Source organism: Monopterus albus, unplaced genomic scaffold, assembly GCF_001952655.1.
Source record: "Monopterus albus unplaced genomic scaffold, M_albus_1.0 scaffold14.1, whole genome shotgun sequence".
In the NCBI taxonomy this organism is placed as follows: domain Eukaryota; kingdom Metazoa; phylum Chordata; class Actinopteri; order Synbranchiformes; family Synbranchidae; genus Monopterus; species Monopterus albus.
In genome coordinates this window covers 3429521-3440714 of record NW_018127894.1, presented here as the reverse complement: position 1 = coordinate 3440714, position 11194 = coordinate 3429521, and the positions used below count along the sequence as shown (strand labels likewise).

General features: G+C 40.1%; 2 protein-coding genes across 6 annotated transcripts in view; one reads left to right on the top strand and one right to left on the bottom strand.

Moving 5' to 3' along the window:
* LOC109955417 (tripartite motif-containing protein 16-like) overlaps positions 1-1458 on the top strand; it is a 4463-nt gene extending 3005 nt beyond the window's left edge. Inside the window, exons 5-7 of the mRNA XM_020591556.1 lie at positions 88-147; positions 223-282; positions 912-1458. Coding sequence (XP_020447212.1) covers positions 88-147; positions 223-282; positions 912-1438 — 647 coding nt within the window. The 3' untranslated portion in view covers positions 1439-1458. The remainder of the gene's footprint in view (positions 1-87; positions 148-222; positions 283-911) is intronic.
* Positions 1459-1543: 85 nt separating this feature from the next.
* On the bottom strand, positions 1544-10392 carry eef1da (eukaryotic translation elongation factor 1 delta a (guanine nucleotide exchange protein)). Of its 5 annotated transcripts, XM_020591326.1 has the most exons (9): positions 10101-10237; positions 9660-9676; positions 6843-6966; positions 5653-5709; positions 4789-4870; positions 4610-4704; positions 3992-4207; positions 3582-3776; positions 1544-1637 (listed from the first exon to the last, which is right to left on the bottom strand). In XM_020591326.1, the coding sequence occupies exons 3-9, from the start codon at positions 6957-6959 to the stop codon at positions 1599-1601; spliced, it is 801 nt and encodes a 266-aa protein (XP_020446982.1). In that variant the 5' UTR covers positions 6960-6966; positions 9660-9676; positions 10101-10237; the 3' UTR covers positions 1544-1598. The 5 variants fall into 5 exon arrangements, with proteins under 5 accessions (XP_020446982.1, XP_020446983.1, XP_020446981.1 ...); XM_020591327.1 differs by lacking the exon at positions 9660-9676 and having other exon boundaries at positions 3992-4204; positions 10101-10254; XM_020591325.1 differs by lacking the exon at positions 9660-9676 and having other exon boundaries at positions 10101-10218.
* Positions 10393-11194: the final 802 nt, after the last annotated feature.

Below are 11194 nucleotides of genomic sequence, written 5' to 3'. Positions count from 1 at the left end.
GTATGTCTCTTTTATAATGGATTAGCATAGTAAGTCTTTTGTTTTTACAAGTTATGAAGGGTAAACTGACACTGAAGCATCTTATCTAATTTCAAGTGATTTCACTGAAGGGAACCAACAATCAAAGTACCACTGAAAAGACTAAAGGTACATATGTTTTTGGTGCTTTAAACAAGTTTAACAATAACTGTGCTCAAATTAACTAACAACAATATCCAACAGCAAGAGACACGGACATGCCATACAACTCAGAACCAAAGACCAGAGCTGATTTTCTACAATGTGAGTACAGTTACTTCATAGACCCTCTAACTAGGCCATTGCTGTTTTAAATTAATACTACATACTGATTCTGAGCAGGTTTTTGATTTGCAATGTTCACACTAAAGTGACAGCCTGCAGGCTATTACCCACAATACACTGCTCAAAAATTGAGGCGGTAGTTATAGATGGCAAGACAGCTCCAAAAGATCTGTCATAATAAAAATGCTAAAATGTTGATATTTGCCTAACTGCTAAACAAAAGTGTACTGTGACTGAGTATATACTCTAGTATGTATTGTCCAGAATTAGTTTGCATGAATTGGGACCACAGTAAATTAGTTTATAGCAATGCTAACACACATGCTAATGCATCTCAATACTGTAGGTTTCTAGGGCCAACGTTTTGGACCAATTAAAAATTTGACCTGAAAATGCAACATGATGGAAACAAGTTTTTACAGTTAATCCTATATTTGTATTAAATAACAATCCATCCCATAGTCATTCAGATAATTTGGACTGGACTAAAGTGGTAGATTAATTGACCAACATTTGCCATTAATAAAAACATCACTAATACAACTGATTGGCACCACAGCTGACTTCTTTATGAAACCAACCGTTTGACTGTGTGCATCTCTTCTCAGACTACAGCGATATAATCCTGGATCCTAACACAGCCAACCCTTATTTATGCTTCACTGAGGGTCAGAGAGTGGTGACCACACGTTCGGAGCCACAGCCCTACCCAGACCACCCGGAACGTTTCACCAGCTGGGCCCAGGTGCTGTGCAGAGCTGGGATGGCTGGGCGCTGCTACTGGGAGGTAGAGTGGGCTGGAACTGGAGGGGTTTCTATTGGTGTCTGCTACAGAAACATGAGCAGGAGTGGAGGTGGGAGTGACTGCAAAATGGGGGACAACTCCAAATCCTGGAGCTTGGACTGCTCTTCCTCTGGCTGTTCATTTCAGCACAATAAGGACAGTGTGAACATCACTGCTCCTTGCTGCAACAGGATAGGAGTGTATCTGGACTTCAGAGGTGGGACGTTGTCTTTCTACAGTGTTTCTGATACCATGGTTTTACTTCATAAAGTCAAGACTATGTTCAGCCAACCTCTACACCCTGGATTCTGGGTGGGGTTGGGTTCTACCCTAAAGCTATGTTCTCCTTAAATGTTAAACTACCTGTACCCCAAAGGGGTAACGGTTCAGGAAACCTTGTAAATATGGGGTTAAAATATTTATATTTCAGAGGAATAATAATGAAAGAGACAGATGTTTGTGTTCAAACCTTAACTTTTTAATAACCAGGCAAGGTAAGAGTTGCAGGAGCTTATATCTTATTGAACGCAGCAACATCTACACTCTGGACCTGCCGAGGAAGAAACACAAGTAAAGGTATATATTTATAATCATTGTACATTAATGTAAATTTGAAGCTTAGACTATTTATTTACACACATACAGTGGCAAGAAAAAGTATGACCCTTTTGGAATTTCATGGTTTTCTGCATTAATTTGTCATAAAATGTGATCTGATCATCTAAGTCGAGTACTGATGAATATAATGTGCCTAATATAACACACATTCTGATCTTTCATGTTTTTATTGAGAAAACCATAAAAACCTCATAGTGCTAGTGGAAAAAGTATGTGAACCCTTGAGTTAATGACCTCAAAAAAGCCTACACCCTGCTTGTTCAATGTTTTGTACTGTAGACTCAACACAGATGTTATCCAGTTCCAATGATGCCTTCAAATCTTTGGCTGTCACTCGGGGTTGTTTCTTTACCTCACTGAGTCTTTATTGTGCTCTTGGGGTCATATTGACTGGGTGCCAACTTCTTGGTAGAGTAGCCACAGTCCCAAAGTGTCTCCATTTGTAGATCGTTTGCCTAACTGTATACTGGTGAATTTTTGAAGTCACTTTATAACCCTTTCCAGCTTTATGTAAATCAATTCTTGATCATAGATCCTCTGAAAGCTCTTGTTGGCGAGGCATGGCTCACATAAGCATATTCTTGTGTGGAGCAAACTCAAAAGGTTTGAGTGGTTTTTAATCAAAGTAGCTCTGGTCCACACCTCCCAACTCATTTTCTTAACAAGACTCCAGGTATGCTAACACCTGACTACAATTAGCTTTTTTTTTTTTTTTGAGGTCATTAACTCAAGGGTTCACATTTTTTCCACTAGCACTGAGGTTTTTATGGTTGTTGTATTAGGCACATTATATTCATCAGTACTCGACTTAGAAGGTCAGATCACATTTTATGACAAATTAATGCAGAAAACCATGAAATTCCAAAAGGTTCACATACTTTTTCTTGCCACTGTACATACTATATATTTTCCTTTTACAACAGGTTCTGGGAATATGATTATATTCTGGTGGAGATAAGACAACCAATGCCATTCACATCTATTCATTAAATGTAAGGCTACTAGCAGCCAGTGAGCTTAAAGGATAACTTCAGTCGTTTTTACACTGAGATCCCACGCTACTGCTGTTCCAAAGAGTCGCCAATACACTGTTACAGTTCGAGTGGTACCATGTTCAATTAAAATGTGTGCCTCACCCCTTTTCCCTTGCTAAGCTGCATTAACCAAAAGCAGAAACCAGTAAAAGTTCTAAATGTGTGTCTATCCAGTAGCCGGATAGCTTTGTGGTTAACGCCACTGACTGTGGTGCTCACAGCAATGGGGAAATGCCTTAAAGGTTCAACATCTTGCGTAGCAACAGTTTTCTTTAAGTAGGACAATGAAAACGGATATCTCAAATGTCATGTATTCAAGCCAACTGGTTTCTGTAATGAGGGCACCTGATTTCTCCCAGGCCACATCAGGGTAAGGATTTTTATATGTACACAGCTGCATGGTGAAAACTTTGGACAGAATGTAGTAGAGATTATAATGAAGCAAGCTAAATATTTTGACCTGAAGTTGGACTGAAAACACAGATTAGCCTCTAAATGTAAAAGTCAGTTTACACCACTGAACAAGTCTTAAGCCATGCTTCCATAATAAGAGTTGAGGCAGGGGAGAAATCAGATATGCGTGTATATGCTGACTAATAACCACATCCTCATTATTTGTGTAATGGGAAAATGGCTTAACAATACTACCTACATCAATTCTAGAGAGAGAGATGTTGCTGTTGAACCTTTAAATTTCTTTTATAGTGCTGTGAGCACAATAAAAGAAATCCCATTCAACTCCAGTGTACTAGAGAAAAGTCAGAAAATTTTAAACTTTCATTTAAAGTTTTCTGATCAGAGTGAATGGACTTTGAAATTACACTGAAGTAACTGTTACTTACAAACTCCTCAAACTTCGTAATCTCCTCCTCCAAGATGTCAGTACCAACTTTATCGTCCTCAACGACGCAGTTGATCTGCAGCTTCTTGATGCCATAGCCCACGGGCACCAGCTTGGATGCTCCCCACAGGAGCCCATCCATCTGCACAGAGCGCACACACTCCTCCAGCTTCGCCATATCTGTCTCATCGTCCCACTTCACAAAGACAGCAGCACAGGAGAGAGAGAAACAATGTGACAAGGCCATAAAAACACAGTGTGACATGTTGAACTAGTTGACATATGCAGTTTGGCTGAATTATTTAAAAGATAACATTACCATTTATCATTACAATTAAACTTTTTCTTTCCTAGATAAGATAATCCTTTTCCCTAACTTAATGATACAGTTTGGGTGTTACTTAAACATACCGGCTTGACATCCAAGAGGATTGATGACTTAGCAATGAGGGTGGGTTTATTGGCCTTCCTGGCAGCATAGGCATCCAGGCGCTCCTGCTTGATGCGTGCTAGTTCCTCATCTTCTTCATCATCATCATCACTGCCAAACAAGTCAATGTCATCATCGTCGTCACCATTTTCCACTTTTACCTGTTTGACTGGAGCAGTCTGGACTGGAGCAGCCTGCTTTAATGCAATGGAAAGGGGAAGGAAAACAGTGAGCAGTTCAGAGGGTCTTTACCCAGTAAGGTTTCTGCTTTTTTTTTATCATTTCCATTTGGTGGTGGAACACCAGGAAAGGAAGGAAGGCAAATGGCTTACACAAAGTCTTCCCCAGTGTGAAATAATTCAAACAAGTATCATAAATGTCAATCAAGAAGCGATTTTTTAAAAAAAAGCACGTTATTTAGCACTCTAAATGATGGTCTGCCAATTGACTCCTCATACATATAACAAAATAGATGGCTTTATTTCCCATTTCTAATTGTTCCAGAGAGACGAGGGTGTGTTGCCTCTTTCAGTCATATGTTTAACTGATGCAGTGATCTGATATGTAAAACATACTGTATCTAATAAAATCTTATCTACCTTTGCACACGGGACAGCTGCTGGTGCGGGGTGCTTTTCCAGCACAGCCACTCTGGACTCCAGCTTCTGCAGAGCTGCTCTCAAATCCTCCACAACTAACAACACACAATGGTTATATATGAATACTCCAAAACCATAACGTGAGCAAACGTTGAGAAGAACTCAGTACACAGACACACCTTTGTGCAGAGTCTGGTTCTCATGTTCTAGGCTCTTCATGCGAGAAACCAGCTCCTGGTCTCCTCCTGCATGTGAGGATGACTGTGGGAAGATCAACAACACAAATTAATCAGCAAATGTCATACTGGAGGAGAGGGTTCACATGGAAACAGTGCAGGTGTGCCATCATCCAGGTCAAGATCCAATCCAAGTCTGAAGTGAAGAAGCAAGCCAAAAAGAAAAAAAAAAAGTCCAGTGGTGAGGTTTAAAAAGAAATCCATGCAAGGCCTAAATCTCTTTCACAGCAATGATTTCTAAGCACTTCACATTCAGTGCTGATGCTAAAATGAACTCCCTCTATCCCTAGTAAGAATATTTAATGTCAGCATGCAGTTAACTTTTTTTTTTTAAACAAAGCAACAATTTGATGAGGAAATCTCGCCTCCCCCATAACTAATCATGATTTAAAGTAATATTACAACATTTTTGTAAAAGGTATTTGCTTACAGCCTGCTTAGCATACAGATTGAAGACGGGAAACAGCTAGCCTGAAGAAAAAAAAAAAACCTCACTTTGGCTTTTGTATGTGATAACATGATAGTAACATGTTGGTTTAAGTGCTGGTGGGTGGATTTTTTTGACATTTACCTGCAGAGCTAGACAAGCTGTTTCCCGATTTCCAGTCTCTGTGCTAGGCTGAGGGTAGATACAACTTGTGATAAGCACTTACCTTAAGTGTATATAAATATAAATTTATAAGCTATATAAATAAATTTGGGTTTCCTTGTTCTATGATTTCAACAGTACTTGCTAATCACATCCGGCTATGCATCTCAACCATGCAGCTTTCGCAGGCCTGAGCACACTAACGCCGGACGACTTACATTTCTGTGCTGTCGTTTCTTGTGGTACCCTTTGGCCTGCTGCAGGGCCGTTTTCACCTACACCCCGTGATGTACAAGTTAATGTAAGGGAGGGAAACATGAAGATAAGAAGAAAACGTAGTAGTTGTAGGTAGAAAGTCAGATGCATCATCAGAGCAGTCATTAAAATGACAAATTGATGTCAAAGCTACAATATGTAACGTAAGGAAGCACTAGCATGAAGCTCCAAAACAATCCACTCTCCTCCTCCCAGCACTCCCGCTCCACTATACTCTACTACAGTCAACTATACTCCATCACGCTCTGCCCAGCGCTTCAGATATGTCGTTAGAAAATACATGAAGTCAGAATGTAACAAAACTTACTGATCAAGCATAAATATGTGAACATTTCTGATTGGTTAGAGAAGTCAATCTTGCTCAAAATCTTTTAGCAGCTAATATTTCTGAACTGCTGCCAGTGCTGTTCAATGAGTCTGGGTCACAGGAGGTTTTGGCAGCATTAACTCAACATTAAGACAAGTTTTGGAGTATAGTGGGTACAGAAAGTATTCAGACCCCCTTAAAATTTTCACTCTTTGTTATATTGCAGCCATATGCTAAAATCATTTAAGTTCATTTTTTTCCTCATTAATGTACACACAGCACCCCATATTGACAGAAAAACACAGAATTTTTGACATTTTTGCAGATTTATTAAAAAAGAAAAACTGAAATATCACATGGTCATAAGTATTCAGACCCTTTGCTCAGTATTTAGTAGAAGCACCCTGTTTATTGTTTCCCAGGCCTGTATAGAATCTCTTCTAAGCTGCTGCTGCAGCCCTGGGCAACCTGAGAAGCAGAGACAGCTGCCAAACTACATGACCCCTCTCACTAGGACAGGCCACTTCTAAATCGAGTGGCTTAACTCACATGCACACAGCTGCTCTGGGCTACCAAGCACTGTGACCAATGATGATGCAACTATTGCTTAAACCCACAGGCCAGTGACTGACAGGGTGCTGTGCAGCTGCTAACAGAAAGCATGAGCAGAGGAAGTGTCAAGCAGGATCCAACAGACACAGAGGAAATGTCACACTTGAGGGACTGGAAATAAACACTTGTCTAAGTTCTTATTCCTTAGATTGATATACAATTTTTACTCTGGGGGTGCAAATATGAGTCAAGAGGAAAGATTGTTTGATTTACCTGTTGCTGTTGTATAGAGGGGCCATTGACTCCCTCATAGAAGCACTTCTCCGCCTCATCGTAGCGGCGTTTGTCAAACCAGATGTTCTCTGTGGCAAGGCACTGCAGTCCACTCATATTGATACTGAGGAGGGAATGAGAGGAAGTCAGGAGAAATTAGACAACACAAACAATGATCACTATTGTATTGATTAACAGTCACGACCGGGTGTTTAGTTGTCACAGCCAGCACCATCATTAAACAGGGAAGAAGTGACAGAACTTGGATTAATTATATGCTTGACCATGATGACGCTACTATATTACAGGCCGCAATGTGCACAGCCAAAGTTAGCGTTGTGAGTGGAATAGGGGGACAAAATGACAGCACAACAGACATTTCCCATTGCATACACAACCAACATATCGACATGAGAATAACTGAGGTGACATTTTGTAAAGTAAAAAAGGAAAACTACTTATTGCACTGATGTTTCACCTCACCTTCTCATATTGCTAATGGCTACAGCAGCAGACAGGAATCTACACCTTCATGAGACGGTGAAACAGACTTGTCTGGTCTGCAAGGTCTGGGTTACAGAACAAAAGGTAGTCCATTGCCTGCCTACAGAAACTAGATTTTACAACTGTGGTGATCAGAGTTCTTGATGAAAATCCTCTTATGGTTTGGCCTGATGATCGCAAGATAAACAGCAAACTTAATACAAAGTTATCTACCAGGAGAGTGCACTTAACTGAATGCACCTTGATAGATGATGCTGTGCTGTACTGTGGTGAAGATTAGTGAGATTCAGCTTTTATGCTGAAGCACTCTGCATTATTACACTGACCTCACTTAAATGGAATGAGGGTACTTTTTCTCAGCCTAAACAAAAAAGAAAAAAAAATCCAATTTCTGTGACCCTGCATATGAAAAATATTACAAATACATAAGTTAGCACAGTAGACAAAAGCCAAACAAAAATGCAGTCAGACAAATAAAAATATTATGGTTAAACACTGGATGCACACATCTGCCCCATTCTCTGTGTGAGAGGTGTCATACTTGTCCCATCTGGGCCTGCTTTCTGTCTCTGAGAGGCCTCTCTTCCTCTGGGCCAGCCCCCTGCTGCCTTTGGCCCTTTGATCAGTCTCGGAGGTGGTGCGATTCCTGTTTCTACTGTACTGAGGATGGCGGGTGCCAGAGGACTTCACGGTGCTGACAGGGTACCCCTGATCTTGCTGCTCATTGCGAGTGGCTCTAGAATGGAAGGTTAAGGAGCCTCTGGTGTTTGGGCTCCTAGGAGAGATCGACAGCAGTGGACTGCCATCGGAAGCAAACCAGCGCTGGTAGTTGCTTTCGGCCTGCTCATAGGCACTGCGGTTGTACCAGACTCCCTCTGCATGCATGCTCTGAAGGACGGGGCTTTTACCGTAGGGGTTGCTTGCCTCCATAGAGGAACTCAACCGCTCCTCTTCAGCCCCAGAGCTCTGGCTCTCTGACTTGGGCAAACATGTGCGCTGCCACGGCCTCCCAAACTGGACATTGTCTCCACTGGTGATGCCTCTCTCCAGAGTGGGCACACTGCTCTGCCTGAAGGCCCCCACTGGTACAGCATTTTGGGGGGCTACTTTTTGCTGATGGTTTGGGCCAGACTGATCCATTTCTCTATTGCAAAGATGCCTTCTCTATTCACTTGTGTGTCAAGTTCATAAAAAGAGAAAAGAAGCAACAGGTGGAGGCTAGAACCATTAGTTCAATGTAATATTGGCATCAAAAGATGAAAGCTAACACACTAGAAATTGATCGAAAAGCCTCATTTCTTTTCCAGAAAATGTCCATTACCAACAGTTCACTGATCAATCTCACACTGTACTTACAAAAAGCAAAGCAAAAACAAAACAAGGAAAAATGTAATGTGGGTAACACAAATGACAAAATGGCCAACAAGTTAGAATGTTTGCAGTGTTTCCTCAATATGAATTTCTAATCAAAAAACAGATGTAGTTTAAATAATTTTAGAGAAATAGAAACAGCTTAAACATTGTAGTCTCAACTCAAAACACACAGGGTGACTTACACCCCACAATGTTCTTTCAGCCAAAGATGTGTGTAGTTAATGAGCAAACACTAGGTTCATGCTTTAAACATGACAAGACAAGATTCTTTTGAGACATCTATAAACCCAACCTGTGAACAGCAACCTGCTAACCATTGTTTCAGCATGCTAGAGGATAATGTGTGCTACCTAGTGTGGAATGGAATATTTAAATTGTTCTATTTAGTTTGCAAATAAAAATAGTCTGTTATAGTAGACTATATTGAAAATAAATGTTCCAACTGTCTGGTAGCACTGCCTTTAATCATGCAGGCAAACATCACAGCCAAAGACACTTGACTAGTTACATTTCACATATGAAATAAATGTCAACTTGATAGTACACAAAATAACTTGCAAACGTGAGTGGTGCATTGCTTATCACACTGTTAGCAAGCAAATAAATTCTCGGCTGCTAGTTTATTAGGTACCACTTACTAAAACTAATGCAGCATGCAATACATCATCCCTTCATACTGAACTGTTATTAGAGAGGAACTGGTTGGTTATTCTGGAGGCTTAGTTTGTGGTAGTGTCAACTATTTTGATAAATGGCTAATCACTTACTTTTCGCCTTATTTAAACTTCATGAAGGTAGAATTTGATGTAGATCTGTTTTATTAGTCTGCGTTAGTTTTAGACAGGTGTTCCTAATAAATAGCTATAGTTAAATACTTTCACTATACCGCAAAAAAGCTTTAAATAAAGGCGTGTGGTAGCCATCAGCTCCAACACTCACCCTTGCTGAATGGAGAGCTAAAGCACAACAGAGAAATAAAAGACAACAATAAAATTCTCATTAACAGAATAAAGCTTCCCATTCTGGAGAAAGAAACCATACTGAACTTCAATTTACTGCATGCTAGAGGAATGCTAGTTAAATGGGAGGGAAAAAAACTGACTTCACATTCATTGAAAGAAGTTGGCAATTCATGTATGACACCACTCACAACACCGGCAAACAGCACATGTAAAGTTACAGTAATGACGGGTGTTTCATCGGTAATATTTTATCCGATGCCACCAATGCTGACACTAGCTAAAGTTTTTGACAACCCAAGTAGTTTAGTTGACCACGTGGCGTTTAAAAACTCTTAATTCAAAATAGCTCACAGCTTTTACAAACAGTTACATTTTTGTAATGCTCCAGGTCGCAAAAATAAAACTTAAATATACTTACTACTGGTTTTATTCGCTGTTTTATGGCTCGGTAACAGATTCTTTACGTACAGCCTCGGCTGTAATCCGACAGTGAAAGAGAACTGCCACTAATGGACCGCCAGTATTATTCGGTGACTGCGGGAGGAATGTACATTTTACGACGATTTTAACGGTCATTTTCGCGTTTGTTTAACGTTTACGAGAAATATAAAACTCTCAGGAAATAAGCCACTCGATAGAAAAACTGATGCTTTAAGGTAATCAGTGTTTTCGCCACTTGTCACATCGGTACACAAGAGTTGGTATGATCCACTTTGGCAAAGACTTCATTTCCCATGATTCAAAGTGGCCGTCAGTTAACTGTGAGCTGCAATTTTTTATTTATTTTGAACAACGATGCAATGTTGTTTAATCCTATGTCTTTCCAGTCTGACAAAGAGGCTGTTGTCACCGAATCTTTTAGAATAAATCTGGACAAAATTAACAGGTTGTTTACGTCATGTTATAGCGTTGTGACAGGGGCGGTGGTACAGTGTTTAGCACTGTCGCCTCACAGCAAGAAGGTTCCAAGCTGCTGGCCCCCTTCTGCTTGGGAACCTATTCTGTAGGGAAGGGTTTGGCTGTTTTAGGCTCTGCCCTGACCCATATTCAGTCTTTCATATTCTTTATCGTATATTTTTATGCCTAAATGATTTTTGAAAAAGTATGGTCTGCCTTTGCTCATTCTATTTTTTTAAGAAATTTGCGCCCAGTTCCTTATTTTCCCTTTTTATTCACAGACCATTGCTGTTTTCCCTCACTATACATTTTAACTTTGAGAATGTGCACACAGTGATGACCAGACCAGTGTGGTCTTCAGTGCTAATAATGGAATACAGAGATGAGTTCAGATCAGATCTTTTACTTCGCTTGCCCTTTTCCCGCCTTCTATGATAAATGCGCTGCAGCAAACTAATATTTCTATGATTTATTAATTTGCCAACCATTTCCTATCTATTCATTACAAGTTCACAGAGCTAAAAGTTTATAAGACTATAAGACATGCACTTGAACCATCACATTTGTCTTGAGAGAAGACTTTAATGAATAAATTATCATCCAAAATTGATGACT